The sequence below is a fragment of the Cetorhinus maximus genome, chromosome 8, assembly GCF_964194155.1.
Source record: "Cetorhinus maximus chromosome 8, sCetMax3.hap1.1, whole genome shotgun sequence".
Classification (NCBI taxonomy): Eukaryota; Metazoa; Chordata; class Chondrichthyes; order Lamniformes; family Cetorhinidae; genus Cetorhinus; species Cetorhinus maximus.
The window spans coordinates 38,379,754-38,398,573 of NC_135886.1; the positions used below are offsets into that span (position 1 = coordinate 38,379,754).

Genomic DNA, 18,820 nt, shown 5'->3' on the forward strand with positions numbered 1-18,820 from the left:
GTCCTGATATGCCTCTTCAAAACCAGAGGTAATAAAGAATAGAATTAGAGAAACATTTGTTCGAACAGCGTTCAAACTGTGTGTACAGCTAACTGATGTGGGAATCGGTGGCACCACCAAATAAAGTGAGAGTTCGACGAAGTGATCTGCGTGCCAATTTCAAATTGCTACTCATGGGGCCAACGTCAAGCGTAGCCGGCTTCCGGGTCCTTTTGGTATGCCAGATAAGGGGTCTGGTACGTAGAATGTTGTTGTTTATTGTGAGGTGAATTGAATACAAAAGTAGGGATGTTATACTTCAGTTATACAGGGCATTAATGACTCCACATCTGGAGTACTGTGTACAATATTGGTCTCCTAATTTAAGGAAGAGTTTAATTTGTTGGAAACAATTCAGAAGGTTTAGTAGACTAATACCTAGAATGAGTGGGTTGTCTTATGAGGAAGGGTTGAGCCGGCTAGACTTGTATCCACTGGAGTCTAGAAGAGTAAGAGGCGACTCAATTGAAACATCCTGAGGGGTCTTGACAGGGTGGTATGGAAATGATGTTTCCTCTTGTGAGAGAATCTAGAACTAGGGGGTCACTGTTTAAAAATAAGGAGTGGCCCATTTAAGACAGATGAGGAGAAAATTTTTCTCTCAAAGCGTCATTAGTCTTTGGTCGGGATTTTCCATGGCATGCAGTGCCTAAGACTGTACATGTCTTGGGAACTGGTCGGTCACATCTGCCTGCCACTACAGGATTTGGCGCCGTGTGGCCATGGAGGGCATCCACTGCCAGTGGCTGTGAATGTGACTGTGGTACTTAATTTCTGTGCCAGTGGCTCCTGTCAGGGCTTCACAGGTGACCTCTGTGGGATATCACAAGCCTCCACCCACAAATGCATCCATGGGGTCACAGATGCCACCTTCACGAGGGCACACAACTTTGTGCACTTCACCCAGGACCAGGACAACCAAGATGCAAGAGCAGTTGGATTTGTCCAGATCTCAGGTTTCTCACAGGTACAGGGTGCCATCGACTGCACTCACGTGGCGCTCAGATCTCTGTCGCAACCGCTACAAATGCATCCTGCAGGCATGCGCACGGTTTCCAGGGAGTGTCCACGTCTCCAACATTCTCAGTCCGTCTCAGATCCCTGATGTCTTCCAGAGTCCACAGAAGCTGCAGGGATGGCTCCTCGGGAACAAGGGCTACCCGCAGAGGATGCGGCCGATGACACCCGTGCAGCTGCCTCAGACTGCAGCAGAGTGATGGTATAACAAGGCTCCTGCTGCAACTCACAATTTGGTGGAGCAAACCATTGGGATGCTGAAAATAACGTTCCGGTGCCTGTGTCAATCTGGTGGAGCCCTGCAATATAGTCCACAGAGGGTGTCACGCATCTTCGTCCCCTGCTGTGCCCTTTACAATCTGCCGTTGCAACAGGGAGAGGAACTGGCTGAGGAGGAGATGGAGGTCTCCTCTGAGGATGCCGCCAATGGGGATGAGGGTCTGGAAGTCCTTGAAGGTGGCAATGAGGCCCTCGCACTGGACAGACGAGGCTGGCGCACTCTGGAGGCCCCCATAGCTGCTAGACATGTGGAGGATGATGACAACATGCAGTGAGGAGACACCATAAGATCCTCACATTGCATCTGTGAATGTCTGACTCCAGTCTGGCTTATAGCGGTGCACATACCCTCTGAGAGTGCTCCTGTCATAGAGACGCAATGGAGGCCCTAATAGTCACTCGATTGCAGGAGGATGATGATGATAACATGCAGTGAGGACACTCCATAGATCTTCACATAGCCTCTGAGAATGTCTGTCTGGCCAAGGGCAGCTCGCTTATGCTCTGTGATCAGGGTCATATCATAGAGACGCAGCCATGAGATGTTAAAAGCATCTGATCGTTTCTCTGCCTTCAGCACCTGCGCCCTTCAGGAGCACAGCATCACTGGTTACAGATGCTGAAGAGATGGGGGCCATCCCCTCCTTAAAGGTGCTGAGAGCACACAGAGAGAATGACTGAGTTCTGTGACGCCTGCCCACTACATTCTGGCAGCAATGACATGCACAGTCGAGGTGCAGGCATCAGTAATGCGGCCAGGGAGTATGAGGCTGGACCATCACTTTGGTCTGAAGGCTGCACAAAGCACAGGGAAGAGGCCCTGGGCTGAGACACCTGCCTTCATCTTGTGCAGAAAGGTTTCACATCTGAGTGACACAAATACTGCTCATCAGAACAAGGAGCCATAGGAAGGGAGATACTCTTGGGAGTTTATTGACAAAAGTAAACATTATGTACAATTGATTAACATTCATGCCCAGGCTGTGCAATTCATCCGGCCCGACTGTCTGCCCCTCTTCCACGGATACGTTCGCAGCCGGGTGTCCCTGGAGAATGAGCACGCGATGTCAGCCAGCACTGTCAATGGGCTCCCATGTTCAGTGGGTGCTGTGGGGACTGGGGTATTTTATTGACCCCTTTGGTCACGTTTTGGTTTAATGTTTGTAAGTTGCCTTTAAATTTTGTCCTTTTTTTTGCAGTTTCCCTTTAAGGGGTTGCCTTTTGCTTTGTCCCTGATTTTGCTAATTTAGTTTATTTGGTTGTGACCCAAAAGTGTTACACCTTCTTAATCATCCTAACCCTACCACTACGTCTTGGTGCTCCCCGGACATCCACAGTGGAACTGAAGGCAGGTTGCTGACTGCTACGCCCTGTCTGTGATGACCTTGGCGGGTGTCCTTTGGAGGGCCGAGACCTGGACGACTCCAGCCTGCTTTCGGGGTCCTGCAGTGTGGCAGAGGCACCCTCCTCGGCATGTGGAGCTGGAGCTGCTGGGGTCACAGGAAGTGGGATTCAGATGGGTTGGACACTCCCGGAGTCACCTGGATGGATGGCCCCGGGGAGTACACCTGATGATCCTCCCTAAGGGTGCCCAAGGGCCCCTGGCTGACTCCTTGAGGAGAAGGGTAGCTGGAGTGAGATTGGGTTGCCCTGCACCTCTTGCATACACACTGTGGGAGGCCAACTATGGCATCAACAATAGAGTTGAGCCCGCGTAGCAGTGCAGGAGTGATGTCCTGGACCAAGGTCTCCATGACGGCTGCCATCTTACCAGGATTGACCTCGGTGTGTTGGCATGCTGGCGCTATCACCTCAGCCTGAAGGCGGATGGACTCCTCCATCGTGCCTTGCAATCTGAGGATTGCAGCGGACATCCCTTCCTGACATTCCTGAACTTGCTTTTGCAGCTCCAGTAACTGTGACATGATCAAGTCCAGAGGCTCATCATCTGACTTGGACTCAGCAAATTTCTGGCCTCCAGCAGTCTTCTGAGTGCCGGACATCTGCTGTGGATCAGAAAATGTGAAGTCCTCACCAGATTGTAATCTCAAGGCTACTCTAAAACTAGGTCCCACTGAGGTGTGTATCTCTGCGCTGGGGTGGAGGGTGTGGGTGTGCGCTGTGACAGGACTTCAAGGAGGGTGCCTTCAGATTCCTCTTCAGAGGTTTCTTTGGGGCTTGATTGGAGGCCCTGGGTCATGGACTCCATCGGCTGTTTCCAAGATATGCCTGTGGAAGCAAGGGGAGATAATTAGTGCGTGGCAGTGGCCTGTGAAACAGGACACATCACTCACAGCATGGTTGTCTGATGGATGTTGCACTGCTGGATCCTCACTTGGTAGAGCACCGCCGACCTCACCGTCAGCACAGGACTGGTCCAGATCCTCACCGGCCAGCTGGATGGCTCTGTTTTCAAAGTCTGTTGGAGCTTTGATATCGGGCATTCCTCTACCAGGCTGAGACCTCTCCCTCTTGTTGTGTGCCAGCTTGCCCTGCATGAATAGAGATGGAGAGAGTGTAAGCAGGACACCTGCCAGGCCAGATGATAAGTATGCCTGGCATATGTGGATAGTGAGTGGTCCCATTGACGGGATGAGGACAATGAAGGTGTGTGTGTGAGAGAGTGAATGGTGATGTCCCTTGAACAGGCAGTGAGTGAGGTCCTTGTGGATGTGTGATGGGTTTGTCATTGTGAGAGTTGAGAGTGATGAGAAGAGTGACTTACCCTGGCAGAAGGGAAGAGATCATTCATCTTCTTGTGGCACTGGGTGGCTGTCCTCTTTTGCATAGCACTGACCAGCACTGCCACTGCCTCCCAAACAGGATTGGTAATGTTGCCCATCGTGTGGCCATCACGGCAAACCTCCATTGCATCCAAAAAGTGCTCAGGGGGCGTGTCATTGGACCTGGGGGCTGCAGTTTTTTGCCTTTTCAGAGCTATGTCGTCTTTGCAGCAGTCATGGGCTGGAAACACCGAGGTGTGCGTGTGGCTACACTTTAAATATGGCGGCTGGCATGATGAAGTGGCGAGATGATAGCGTGGTGGGCGAATAAGAGCCCACCCGCCATGGAAATGGTGTGTTTCCAGGGAATGCATAATTAATGCGGCAGGTTTGGGATGCTACGGCGTGTAAAACTGCCATTGCGGCCAGCAGGTAAAGCGTCATTTTACCCGCCTGCTACCACACCTAGTGCAAATCTGGGATGATTCCACCCATAGGGTGTCATTTGTGTCTTTGATAAAGCCTGTTTCAATACTGTGGCATAGATGGGAATCTGATTGGGAGGATTCAAACATTGAGTTCCAGGAACAGTAAACATGGATTTGAGAGGTGACAGCATGTTCAAGAACTTCAGAGAGGAAAATTTAGTTTGTAAGGAAAAAAGATCGCTAACTTAAATCTCCATCCCTTGATTATGGACCCTGCTTCTGCAGGAGAGAATTTCTCCTTACTTATTCTTACCAAAACTGTTTATGATTTTGAACATCCCTATCAAATCTCCCTTAACTTTTCTACTCTGAGAACAATCCCTGCTTCTCTAGTCTTTCTACAAAACTAAAATCTCACATTATTGATATCATTCTAGTAAATCTCCTCCTCTGCAGCCTCTCCAAAGCCTTGACATTCTTCCTAAAATGTGATGCCCAGAATTTCTCTCAATATGCCAACTGGGACTTAACAATATTTTATATGCTTCATCTCATCGCTCATCTCATCCTATCAAGATATCCTTATATTCCTTTCTCCCTTGTGCACTTAACTAGATTTTTCTAAATGCATCTATGCTAGTCGCCTCAACCAGTCCAAGGAATAGTGAGTTCCACATTCTCAGTACCATCCAAGTAAACAGTTTTCTCCTGAATTCCCTTCTGGCTTGATTAGTGATTATCTTATATTTATGGCCTGTAGTTTTGAACTTTCCCACAAAAGGAAATATCTTCTAGACATCTACCTCTTCATTATTTTAGAGAACTCAATCAGATCAATGATGAGACTTCTCTTTTCTAGAGAAAAGACTGTTTGTTTGATGCTTTAAAATTTAATGAGGTTTGATGTAATTTTCCACTGTTTTCAAAACCAGAGTAACACATAAACCCAGCAACTGAATACAATTACCAGGCAGTGTTTGATGTTTGTTTCTGGGCAGTAAAACTATAGAACTCTTTTGAAGGGTATATCCTGAATTTGCTATGCATAAGCAGTTTTTTGATGCTAACAGGATCTCTCAAGCTATGCTTCCTATTTCAATATCTCTACCCTGTACTTTATATGATGTCTATAAATAAATCATAGCTCAGTTATCAGCAAAGTTGGCCTCCTTCCATCCAGGATACTTCATATTAAGTGTTATGATCCCTTTGGGGAATCTGTAAACCAAAATAACCAAATTTAGTGAATAATCCCAAATGAAGAGATTAACAAGATGATTCTACTTTTGAAAGCGTTTACTTTAACACAAATCAGAACCAATGCAAATTAAATTTGAATTAACAGACAGATATGTCTCTCACAGCACAAGTATCCACATCATTCCCTGCACAACTGTGGCACTATGTAGTCATGCAATTCCATAATATGCTGTTCTTTATTCACACACAGGGTAGGTCAGGAGTCCTATCTGACAGCAACTTTCACCTCCGAGTTTAATGGGTATGATTATCATCAGCCAGTCTCACTTCCATGAACCCTCTCTCCTTCGGGTCATGACAGTCCAGGTGGCATAGCTTTCTAGAGTTCCTTTTCAACTGACCGATGAATAACACCCCATTTCAAGGGTTGGCTACTTCTGGGAAGACATACAGCTGTTTAGCACCTCTGAGCTATTTACACAGCTTTCCAGGTTTTAGACTTTTTAGCCAACTTAGACAGTACCTCCAAGAAATCCTGTCTCCTTTTCTACCAAACAGAAAAACTGACCTCTTCCGGAGAGTGATTTGCTTCTTCTCCTCACAAGAACTCTGCATGTTCCTCCATCTGTCTCTGTCTCCTTTTACTTTGTGGCTGCATCTGGGCCTTCACCCTCCCAAGTCCTCTACTTGTAGTTCTCCTTTGTGCCTGCAGCTTTCCTTTGTGTCTGTCAGCCACACAACTTCTTCCTTAACTTCCTTCATGTTGGTACCGCTTCCAAATCAAGAGTCACCAATTCACATGGACCATTATTTCATATTGTACAAGAAAATTACAATTGATGCCCTGAAAACTGCTTGTCAAACATTCTTAAAATGAATTACAGACTCCACAGACCCTGCAGTTCAAGAAGGCAGCTCACCACCATCTTCTCAAGGACAATTAGTGATGGGCAATAAGTGCTGGCCCAGCCAATGATGTTCGCATCCCATGAACAAATAAACAAAATAAGACATTTTAAAGAAATTTCAAATTCTCCTTACTGAACTGCTTCTGGGTCAAAGGTTGCCACATAGGTGTACCTCACATTAATGGAGGTGGTATTTCAGGGTTGAAATGACTAAATTCAGTTTCACTTCATCCATATTCTTATCTACTGTTTCTATAAAAATAGAACTTCCACGTCATAAATCTTAATTCAAGAATAAAACAAATGCGAAAGAACATCAGGGGTGAGTCCTTCACTCTTTTATCGGTCAATATCTCAGCATCGGCCCACACCAGGATTTGCACCTTTTATCTACTAATAGTGGAATGTTTTTGTCTTTTCTATTCCAAGTATATTTCTATTTTATGTAATGTTTTTACGCATTACTTTTGCTAATTTCACCATGTTTGAGAAAGATAACAAGAAAATTTGCTTTCCTTGCCCCCCTCCCTCAAAAACTGAGCAGATAAAATAATTATACTGTGCACATTAGCAACGTGGAAGCCTGCAGTCAAATTCATTGCTGCTGCTCTGAGTGCCAACAATAGCTCAACACAGTAGTGGCAAGCGTCCCATTCAGAGAGAGAATTGGCTGCAGAATTGCCCTACAGCAGAATTTTTCACAGATAACATTTCCTAGCTTCTTAGCTATTCACCAGTGATAATATTACTGCTTTATGGCCGAAAGATAGAGTACAATAGAAGTTAATTAGCATAATTGCTTTCAAACTTCCCTCAAGGCTGGACACTTGTTTATGAAGTGTGATAAATTGGAAATTCCTTAAAGTAACACGTTCCTTAGTTTAACTCGCACAAGTAATACCCATTCAAATGTGCTTGAGATAAATATAGCGCTATTGTTAGTGTACCCGGTAGCTCATTAACAATTTTGTCAGTTGTGCTAATTTGCGGTGTAAACTGGACTACGCACAACACCAACCTTTATAGTTTGGCATTGCCCACCTGTCAGTTTCTTTGACTGTCTCCTCTCTCTGGATTCAGATAAACTGTTCTATTTGAACAAAACAGGCTGTGAAATACTTTTAAAAATATGCCTGAGACAAAGGATATTTAAACTCATTGATAGCTATAAAATATACAGTCAAACTTCTCTTGGAACTGAATGGCTTGATCCCTTTCTCTCTAATGGGGGTGACTTTCATCTGCATATCACCCCATTCAGATTGAAAAGTGGGAGGATAGAAAGACATTTTTAAAAAATAAAACCCCTACAGCTCACTAGCTGCCTGAGGCCTGTCTAACTCAATACAGGCAGGCTTTCAACCAGGGGAAAACACTCCTAACCATAACAAGTGGAGCCATCATTCAATATTTAATTTGGGGATCCTACGTCAGTTGTAGAGCTCCGACACAGCTTTAAGCTATCAATGGGAAGAGTGTAGTATGGGATGAAGAGCAGCCTAACCAGCGACCCCCTACATGGAAAGTTGCAACCCACCCCAAAATTGGACAAAAATTGCAATGCGACTCATTCTGGTGAGGCCAGGTGGAGTTTGAATGCTCATGGCCCTATACACCTACCCTCACTCATTACTGACCATCACTGTTCCTGAACTTGGGCAGGATTTTCAGCCCCCACTGGCCGCTGGGGCTGGGAATGGAGACAGGCAGGAACCAAATTTAACCCACCAGTTGATAGGCCAGTTCCCTGGTTCCATCACGCCTCTAGGCCATTTCTGCAGGGGTGGAATGGGGGAAAGCAAGGCTACCTGCCAGCATGTGGTGAGTAGCGCACGTGGCTCATTAAGGACAACTTAAGGTCAATTAACAGAGGCCTTCTGGGATTTTCTAATTGGCCTCCAGCATCCCGCAGGCAACAGGGGGCAGTTTAGCTGCTTGGAGGCAGCCTCCCGGTGGCAGACTGGTGGGTGCAGCACTCCCCTCCCTGCCTGCCTGAGTACTGCAGCAGTTGCAGGCTGCCATATAATGGGGTTGTCCCCCACAGTGATGACCTGGCTGCAAAAGCCATTTTTTAATTTAGATTTTATGAAGTTGGAGAGAGGGCAAGTCCATTTCGAAGCACCCTCTCCCTTACTTACCTTTCATTACAGCCTCCAGTTTCTTCCAATCTGGAAGGCCTCTGGCCCTCCAGCTTCAATTGGGACAATGAACCTGCCCTCTGGCCATTAAATGGCAACACCGGGGAAAGTCACAAGGGGGGACTATTTTCCACACAATGGGCTTCTGACCCATATTTCAGCCAGACGGCGGGGTTCGGAACTCTGCAGGGAAAATCCTGCCCTGAATTTTAACCCCTTTGTATTTTCTTCTTCGTTGTTTAACAAGGGAGGAAATCTGTTACAAATGTTTAGAACTTACTTTTCCCAAATGCCATATATTTCTTCTTTTCTGCACACATTTATGCAATTTGTTATCCTACTGGAGGCTAAGTGGAAAATGTGATATGGCACTGGGCCATTGGATCAGGAAAATTTCAGGGAAATTTCCAGCGTTAGCTTTCAGTCGGTGCAACAGTGGAGGTGCTACGGTTGCTTCAATGACCCAAGCTGGGGGTGGGGGTAGATAAACTATTATCCAGTGGTACCTGACAAAAAGTGCCTACATGGATGTTGGGGTGGGGGGATGGGTGTGGTGGTGGGGGGTGTGGTTGAGGTATTGGTGACAGGAGCTGAGTCACTTGTGATATTCAATGGTGTTCCATTGCTCAAAATATAGGTTCACTTAGAGGATTGCCACTTTGGCTTGGTCCCACAGAGGTGCTTGTGCATGTGGGATGATACATTAGTCTGAGACAATACCTTCAAGCAAGATGGGGAGAAAGCTGAATGAAACAAAAGATGGGAGTTCAATTATTTCCATTCATGGGTACTTCCTCCTTTTTCTACAATGAAAAACATACAGCAAAACATCATCATCTACCAGAAGCATCTGAATGTGATCCGGGAAAGCTAAGCAGCCTGGTGACTGAGCTTTGAAGCAGCCCTGCTTCATTCTTCAGGTTTCAGATGGGTAGCTGCATCTACCTATATTAGGAGATACACTGCAATCCAGGAAAATGAAGCCAAATTAGTCTCCAGTGCTATTCATGTCTCAACGGCACTACATCAAAAGGTTGCAACTCAAAACAGATCATTTGACTGAAGCAGCATCAAAACTGGAGTTAGGAGCAACACAATTCATTTGTTTTATTAATGAGCTCCACAAGGGATGTTCACATTCCAAGAGACTTTTCTACATGCAGTCATACCCAGCTGAAATAGTTGACCAGGTATTGGCTGGGGATGTGACGGGAGCTCTTCAGTGCCTGGTGATAAATCAATTCACTTTAAAGGCAGCTAATACCATTTTATTTGCTCCTTCCTTATGGAAATGAAATCTGTTGTTAATGAACACAAATAACTAGCCTTCAAGATAATGAATCTGGGATAGAGCCCAAGCATCAATTCAATCAGCACAGTCTGTAGAACGCCACACGGCCAAACTAACCAGCAAGAAATCAACAGTGCCAGCCCCTGCCTTTCTCACAACGCAGCAGTCACGGGCATAATGCATCAAGTTTGCCTCACATTGATCAGTATAGAATTGTGTGGAAAGAGTGTTTGAATATCAGCTGCTGTAAAGACTACAACAGTTACAAAGCAATATCATCAGGAGTATACTTAATTGCAAACACAGAACCTCAAAAGGATAGTCTTTGCTAAACTGCGCCAATCACTAGGGAAGGGCTCAATGCTGTTACTATAACACCACAGATGTTGTGGAAATGTATTAATTATCTGATAGAAAAACAACCTTCAAGTCAGCCCATGCATGCCACAAGATGGGGGTGGGGGTGGGGGTGGCTGGGGGTGGTGGGAGTGACGGGGTGAGTCCATGTGCTGCAGAAGTGAATTCAATACAGAATACCCGGCGTACAGATTATTTGCGAACCAAGTGAAGTCAGCTTCTGGCATCACAAAGTTTAAACGAACAATTTGCCATTATTACCGAATGGCAGCAACACTTACCTGATGAATATACATGTTAAATACTGTACAGCATTGGTCCTTGTTGCATTCACATTGCCATCTGAGCAGTGCTGGGTCATGTAGATCCCCAACAAAGGAGCTTTTATCAACAAACTTACTGCTTTAACCCAAACTCAAGGAAGTTACCATTCAAACTCATTGTTTAAACTTGGATTAAATTCCAATCAGAAACCGAATCTCTTGTATTGTTACTATATAAAATGTAACTTTTATATATAAATAAATATATTCATTAATGCCTTTTTAAAAAAAAGTTTTACAAGAAGGCTGGTTTCTATGTTGGCCATGAATGTCAGTACCGCTATCAGATGGGAATGTCACAAGTCCAGGTGATATCTCTCACCCTACCAAATCACTGACCTTAATACAAAAACAAAATATTGTGAATGCCAAAAATCTGAAATAAAAACAGAAAATGCTGGAAACACACAGACAGCATTTGTGGAGAGAGAAGCAGAGTTAACATTTCAGGTCAATTACCTTCCATCAGAACAGATTGACATTATTACAATGGTTTATACAGAAGTAAACCTGAGTTGATTTGCAGCAACTCACATTCAGTACAGAATATTATATAATCCACCATCACATGGGTTGCAGTCATAAAATCCTCCTGTTGTGTAGATTTAAATGTAGGGGGCAATGTGCTTGATAAGTAAGGAAGAAAGCTGCAGACTGTAAGAAAATATCAATAGTCAGGTGAGCAAAAAGTAGTAAATGGAATTCAATCCAGAGAAGCGCGAGTTAATGCATTTGAGGAGGCCAAAAAAAGAAAGGGAACATACAATAAATGGTAGGATACTGAGAGAAACAGGGACTTTGGTGTGCATGTGCACAAATCCCTGAATATAGCAAGAGGGGTAAGTAAGGCGGTTAAGGAGGCATGTTGGATACTTTCCTTTATTGGCCAAGGCATTGAGTATAAGAGCAGGGAAGGTATGCTAAAATTGTGTAAAATGCTAGCTAGGCCACAACTCAAGTGCTGTGTACAGTTCTGGTCCCCACATTGTAGTACAGATGAGATCACAGTAGAAAAAACATTGAAGAGATTTACAAGGATGTTTCCAGGACTGAGCATTTTAGCCAGGAGGAAAGATTAGAGAGGCTGGCATTGTTTTCTTTGAAACAGAGGAGGCTGAGGAGAAATTTAATTGAGGTGTATAAAATTATGAGGGGCCTAGGTAGAGTGGATAGGTCCATTTTCAGGTCCATTGGCAGAGAAGTCAGTAACCAGGGGGCATAGATTTAAAGTAATTGATAGAAGGTTAGAGAATCAAGAAGAGTTTTTTTCACCCAGAGGGGTTTGGAACTAACTACCTGAAAGGGTGGTAGAGGCAGAAAACGTCATTGCATTTGTCAAGTACTTGTACAGGCACTTAAGGTGCCATAGACTACAAGGCTATGAACCAAGAGCTGGAAGGTGGAAATCGACTGGATAGCTCTTTTTTTCAAATTGGCACAGATGCCATGACCTTTTTGTTCTGTAAATTTCCATGATTCTATGAATAGCTACTTATACGCTGGTGTAAAGAAGGTTACAGTCATGAAAAGAGCATTCATATCATGACCTATCAGTCTGCAAGTACATCCACTGATTGTTCATCCAACCCCACAGTTTGCTTGAGGATTCCTGAGATACACTAAACCCTAAAAATATAGTTTAGCAAGTTTGAAAGATTTGTGGAGAGAGACCAGGGTTAACATTTCAGGTCGATGAAAGGTCTCTCTCCACAGACACTGGCTGACCTGCTCAGTATTTCTGGCATTTTCTGCTTTTATTTCAGATCTACAGTATTCTGATTTTCTGAAAGATTTGTACCTGGTTCTGCTAACCCAGCATGCAATATTTCACTTCTGTGGAATTTTGTTTGTTTTTCATCTATGACTGTAGTTTAGAAATTCCTGAGTAAATTAATCAAAGTTATTTTCTCTGCAGCACTTTGGCTTTAAGGCTTGTTTTCTATATAACAGACTGATCTTCAGTGTGACTCCAGGGATAGCCAAGTGAAGAGAAGCTTGCAATCCAGCTGTTTCACCTAGAGAGTCATTTTTCACATGCAGTCGAGTTCTATGCACCTCAGTGACTGTGCAGTGTTCGCTTTATATTATTCATTTGAAAAGCAGATGGTTGAATGTTTTAAGCCTCAGGGCTGCCTGTCATTCTAAGTTGACAGCTGTTGGTGGAACAAACTTGGGGTGATCAATAACGTAGAATACTTTGGGAAGGGAGAGCCAGGGGAGGAAAATATACCCCTCAAACACAAAGCCAGTCTGAACCACACACCTCCAGCTGGCTAAGCACAGAGTTATCACAGTTCTGGATATGTCTTACACTAACCCTGCAGACAATTTGTTTGAAAGGAACAGAAGTAATGGCTGATCAACAAGTTGGGATGCTTTGGGAATAGAGTGTAAGAGGATGAAATAGCAAGCTTTTGATGCTTGTGAAATGAGTGAGAAAGTTCGTAGAAGCACAGAGTAATAGCAGCCTGTGTCAGCTCTTTGGGAGAGTTATCCAATTAACTTCACTCGGAGAATTTCAAGGACTGTGTATATCCAATTTCCTTTTGAAAGCTAATGTTGAATCTGCTTCCACCAGCCTCTCAGGCAATGCATTCCAAATCACAACTCATTGTGTAAAGAAAGGTTTTTCATCTGCACATGGTTCTTTTGTGAATTATAAAACAAAACATTTCTTATATTATAACACATGTCTGAGTATTGAAATATTCCTGAGTTGCAATCAGAGAGTTCAGTCTTTATTTAGTTACTAATTTATTGCATTCCTGTCCACACCTCTCTCAAAGTCTTCCTGCACTTTGCACCATTGACAAGGCCACTGTTCTGAGACTTTGGTAATACGACTCCTGAATTGGAAGGAAATGATTTATTCAAATGATGTGGACCTCACTAGCTAGACCAGCATTTATTGCCCAACCCTAATTACCCTTGAGAAGGTGGTGGTGAGCCACCTCTTGAACCACTGTAGACCATGTTGTGTAGGTATACCAACAGTGCTGTTAGGGAGGGAGTTCCAAGATTTTGACCCAGAGACAATGAAGGAACTGAGATATAGCTCCAAGTCAGAATGATGTGTGACTTGGAGGGGAACTTGCAGGTGGTGGTATTCCTGTGTGCTGGGAAGGTGCTGTTGAGGAAGCCTTGGCAAGTTGATGCAGTGTTTGTAGATGGCACACACTTCTAGCACTGTGCACCTGTGATGGAGGGAGTGAATGTTTAATGTGTTGGATGGGGTGCCAATAAAGTGCTCCTGGATTACGGTAAGCTACTTGACTGTTGTTTGAGCTGCACTCATACAGGCAAATTGAGACTGTTCCATTACACTCTTGACTTGTGCCTTGTAGATGATGGACAGGCTTTAGGGAGTCAGAAGATGAGTTACTTGCTGCAGGGAGTCCAGCCTCTAATCTGCTCCAGTAGCCAGAGAATATGCATAGCTAGTCAACAGTGACTGCAGTTAGTTGATGGTGGGGGTTGATGCTAATGCCAATGACTTTGTCTTGTTGGAGAAGGTCATTCCCTGGCACTTGTGTGACATGAATGTTACTTGTCATTTATCAGCCCAAGCCTAATGGTTCATGAAGGATGCTTCATGACTGCTTTGTTATCTGAAGAATTGCAAATGGAATTGAAAACTGTGCAGTCATTCGTGAACATCCCTGCTTCCCTCCTTCGGTTGGAGGGAAGGTCATTGATGAAGTAGCTGAAGGTGGCTGGGCCGAGAAGAGAGCCCTGAAGAATGCATGCGTGTGATGCACAAAAGCAACCCGAGGAGATATGGCCTCTGACCTTTCCTACAAGCTAACTTCCAGCACTCAGCGTCTCATCCTAGATAGCATAAGTGAAACCAGGAAGTGTCATATCAGGAATCAGAGAAGCAAATGTGCTACCTATTGAGCAACATTACACACCGTCACTATGCTGCCATTTTCAGGCTAATATACTTTAACTTCTTATTTGTGAATTGATTACTTAAGGGATGACTATTTTATTTTTCAGATCCTTACGTAAAGATACATCTGCTGCAGAATGGAAAACGGCTCAAGAAGAAGAAAACCACAGTTAAGAAAAACACGCTGAACCCTTACTACAATGAATCATTCAGCTTTGAAATTCCATTCGAACAAATACAGGTAAAACTATTTAGCATTTAGCGTGCTGAAAAACAGCACCCTTCGTGTGGTCAACAAAACAAAAAAATCCTGATCAAACACCTCAACAGTGCTGTCATAAAAAAAATTGCATATTTGTGTAACTTGTTGAGATAAACATTACTTTCCTCAGTACATCATCTTACATAATAATGATTTTCCTGCTTGTTCCAATACAAACTATGCTACATGTTAAGTGTTTGACAATCACCCACAAGAAGGTTTGTCCTTCTTTCTCTGCCTTTAAGAAAACAATTAACCACTAGAATAATAATTCACTAGAATAATGCCAGGGTAGAGGGTTAAATTATGAGGGCAGATTACATAAAGTTAGCTGCTAGTTCTTCTGTAGGAGATTGCAGGGTGATCTAATAAAGACATTTAAATGTTAATAGGATTCAAAAAGGTATGTACAGGGAAGTGATTTCCTTTGGTAGGGAAATTAAGAATGAAGGGACATAATTTTAAAATTTAGCCAAGTTATTTTTAGGAGGGAAAGCAGGAATCACTTTGTCACACAAAGATTAGTGGGAATCTGGAATTCTCTCCCACAAATGACTGTGGATGCTGGGTCAATTGGAGCTTTCAATACTGAGATTGCTGGTTGTTAGTCAGTCAGATTTATCTAGGAATATAGAGCTACAGCCAAAATTGGAGTTGAGGTACACATCAACCATGCTCTAATTGAATAGTAGGGCAGGCTTGAGGGGCTGAATGGCTGACTCCTCTTCCTAAACGCTCAATGTTGATTCAGGTAGTCTCCTATGATTACCGTTTAGCAATGAATGATCCATGTTTCTCTTTTTTGTCCTTTTTCCTTAAATGAATGGCCCCACAGAACAATCCCCTTATATTCTGCTCAGCTGTATTTGTTCCATGGAGCAGGATTTGAATGCAGTACCTACAGCGGTCATTTCAGCACCAGAAGCCTTGGGCCAGTGGCTGCTGTTCAAAATGGCAGGCAGCGTTTGAGGGAAGATGTATTGTAATGCTGCTGTGAATGGACCCAGGGAATGGATTTTTACAGAACTGCATTTAATGTTTTGCCGTCCATATTCTAATTTTAAAGAGAACAACCTCCAACACAGTTTCATGTCAGGAAATGTTATTTTCAGCAGAGTGGGAGAATCAGCTGGAATCTCTATCAAATGAACTTTCTAACAGAAGGGAAATCTGTTCTTAATATAGAGTGATACATATATCACTAGGGGGTTCCATTACAGCATCTGTCTGCATTCATTCCCAATGGAACAGCCAAGATGAACTTTTTATGGCATTTGGAAAGACTTTATTCATTCTTTTATTACAATTCACATAAATATACCTCAAAGAGCTTTGCATGCAGTGATTTATGAGGTATAGTAATTGTTGTTACGTAGCTGAACTGCTTGGAGGAGGAGAGGCACTGCTTGGAAGAGATAGAGAGAAAATTGAAGAGCGTGTCGAGCCATATCATTCTCATGATTCTTCTGGCAATTTTAAGGGTAGAAGAGGGGTTATGTTACTGGACTGATAATCCAGAAAATGTGAGTTCAGCCTCTACCATGATAGTTTGAATTCAGTTAGAATTTGACATGGGCTCAAATCCCACCTTGGCAGTTGCTGGAATTTAAATTCAATTAATAAAATCTGGAATTGAAGCTTGTCTCAAAATTGGTGACCATGAAATTGTCTTTGATTGTCATAAAAACCCATCTGGTTCACGAATGCCCTTCAGGGAATTGCCATTTTTACCTGGTCTGGCCTACACGTGACTCTTAACTACTCTCTGAAATGGCCTAGCAAGCCATTCAGTTCAAGGGCAATTAGAGATGGGCAACAAGTACTGGCCTTGCCTGTGAATAAAGAATAAATGAAAAAACAACAGTTTTCTGCCAATGTCCATGTTCAAAGTGTTAAGTGCCCAAGATGACTTTACTGCCAACTTTTCCATTGTACTAGAAACTGATTGCTGCTTCTCTGTGTAGCTGATTAAAGGTACTTCAGAGGTCAGTCACTTGATGTGGGTATGAAGTAGTATTCTGAGTAAGTACTCCAGCCCATAGCTGGGGTTCAGTGGTAGCATTCATGCCTTTGAGTAAGAAAGTTGTATGTTCAAGTCCCACCCCAGAGACATGAGCATAAAATCTAAGCTGGCACTTCTGTACAGTAGTGAGGGAGTGCTGTATTATCAGAGGAGCTGTCTTTCAGATGAGATGTTAAACAGAGGCCCTGTCTGCACACTCAGGTCGCAATATGTTGAAGAAGAATAGGCAAATATTTATCCCTCAAGCAACGTTCCTAAAACAGATAACCTGGCCATTCTCACAATGCTGCTTATGGGATCATGCTGTGTACAAATTGGGAGTCACGTCTCTACATTTTGCTACAATGACTACTTTCAAAAATACTTTGGGTAAGCTTGAGGTTGTGAGAGGTGATATGTAAATGCAAATCATTTCTTTCTTCCCACTGATGTACAGCGTCTTATACATCAATACGGCACACCACTTCCACAGCATCTATTTGATATTAGATTTTTGGTACACACCACTCCGTTCTTCCAGATGGAAAATTTCAATGAAATTGGAGTTTGGAATTCTGAGTATCACAGATTGCACCTGTTAATGTGTTAAAACAATTAGGTTTTAATATTAAATCAGGACTTCCTGCCAGGTCACCCTAAAGCAGATGGTTAAATAAATATTTAAAACAAGCAGCGGTTTCTGTGGTAGCCTCTTGGTTCCACCTCTGCAGATCAGTTCTCCAAACAGGCACCGCATTAAAGGAATTCTCTTTATACTATGGATGCTCTCTGTTTTTCCATTCTCTCAGTGCCATTTGGCAGCACTTCTATTCAAGTGTTTGCAGATTGTGAATGCCCAAGGGAGTTGAAATTATTTATCACTGTCCCATCCACGTGTCTCAGGTCCTGATAGCTGAAGATCAGCCTGGTTTATAATGTTGCTAAGCCAGTCCTCACATCATGCCTTTAAGGGGAAGCTAAATATTGACAAGCGGAAAGGAATAGAAGAATATGGTGAGATGAACGAAAGTGGGAGCAGGGTCATGTAGACCATAAACATCAGCAAAGATCTGTTGGCCCAAATGGCGTCATAAATTTCGATATAATTCTATTTATTCCCCATGTAATTGTGCTGATCATAAAGGGGTAATGTGTACGAAATAATAAAGCAGAGGTCAGTTGAGCAATCTCCATTTTGATATTTCTGTTCTTTGTTTGTCCTGAGGCTCAGTTCCCCTCGTTGTTGCAGAAATCCAACTCAATACCAAGTAGCCATTTTCCACAACTCTGGTGGGCTGCAGAGGCAACAAAAACAAATCCAATCCTGTCTACCACTGGTCATAGGCCAGCAAACGTCAGCAAGGTCCCATGTTTCTCTTTCCCAGCTTACAAACCCTGGGCTAGTTTCCCACTCTGGGTGCAATCTGCAATCCAGGCACAATTTGCACTCAAAATTGTGCTAGTTTTGAGAAGTGCTTTTTTTTTCTCCATTCACCGCTATACAAACCATTGGCTACTTATATTGGTGTACAGTAGTCAGTTTCTTAGGAAATGAAAACAAAAAGTTAACAGCTTTAAACGGGTGCCTATTGGTATCCTTGTGTCTAAAAATAATTTAATTTTTATGGTGTGTGTCAGCTGCATCTCAGTCGGTGGCACTCTTACCCCTGAGTCGGAAAATTCTAGGTTCTAGTCCCACTCCAGGACATGAGCTACAAAAATCAAGGCTGGTACTCTAGCGCAGTACTGAGGTAGCGCTGCACTGTTGGAGGTGCCACCTTTCTGACGGCGTGTTAAACTGAGGCCTCTCTCAGGCGGGTGTAAAAGATTCCATGGCACTATTTGGAAGAAAGAGCAGGGGAGTTATCCCTGGTGTCCTGGCCAATATTTATTTCTCAGTCAACATCACAAAAACAGATTACCTGGTTATCATATTGCTGTTTGTGGGAGTTTGCTGTGTG

At 43.5% G+C, this 18,820-nt stretch overlaps 1 protein-coding gene across 2 annotated transcripts in view; it reads left to right on the forward strand.

The window, feature by feature from the left end:
• The window catches only part of LOC144683563 (synaptotagmin-B), a 254,746-nt gene that overhangs the window by 223,962 nt on the left and 11,964 nt on the right, over positions 1–18,820 (forward strand). For both annotated transcript variants that reach the window (XM_078546705.1, XM_078546706.1), the window contains exon 8: positions 14,703–14,836. In XM_078546705.1, coding sequence (XP_078402831.1) covers positions 14,703–14,836 — 134 coding nt within the window. The remainder of the gene's footprint in view (positions 1–14,702; positions 14,837–18,820) is intronic.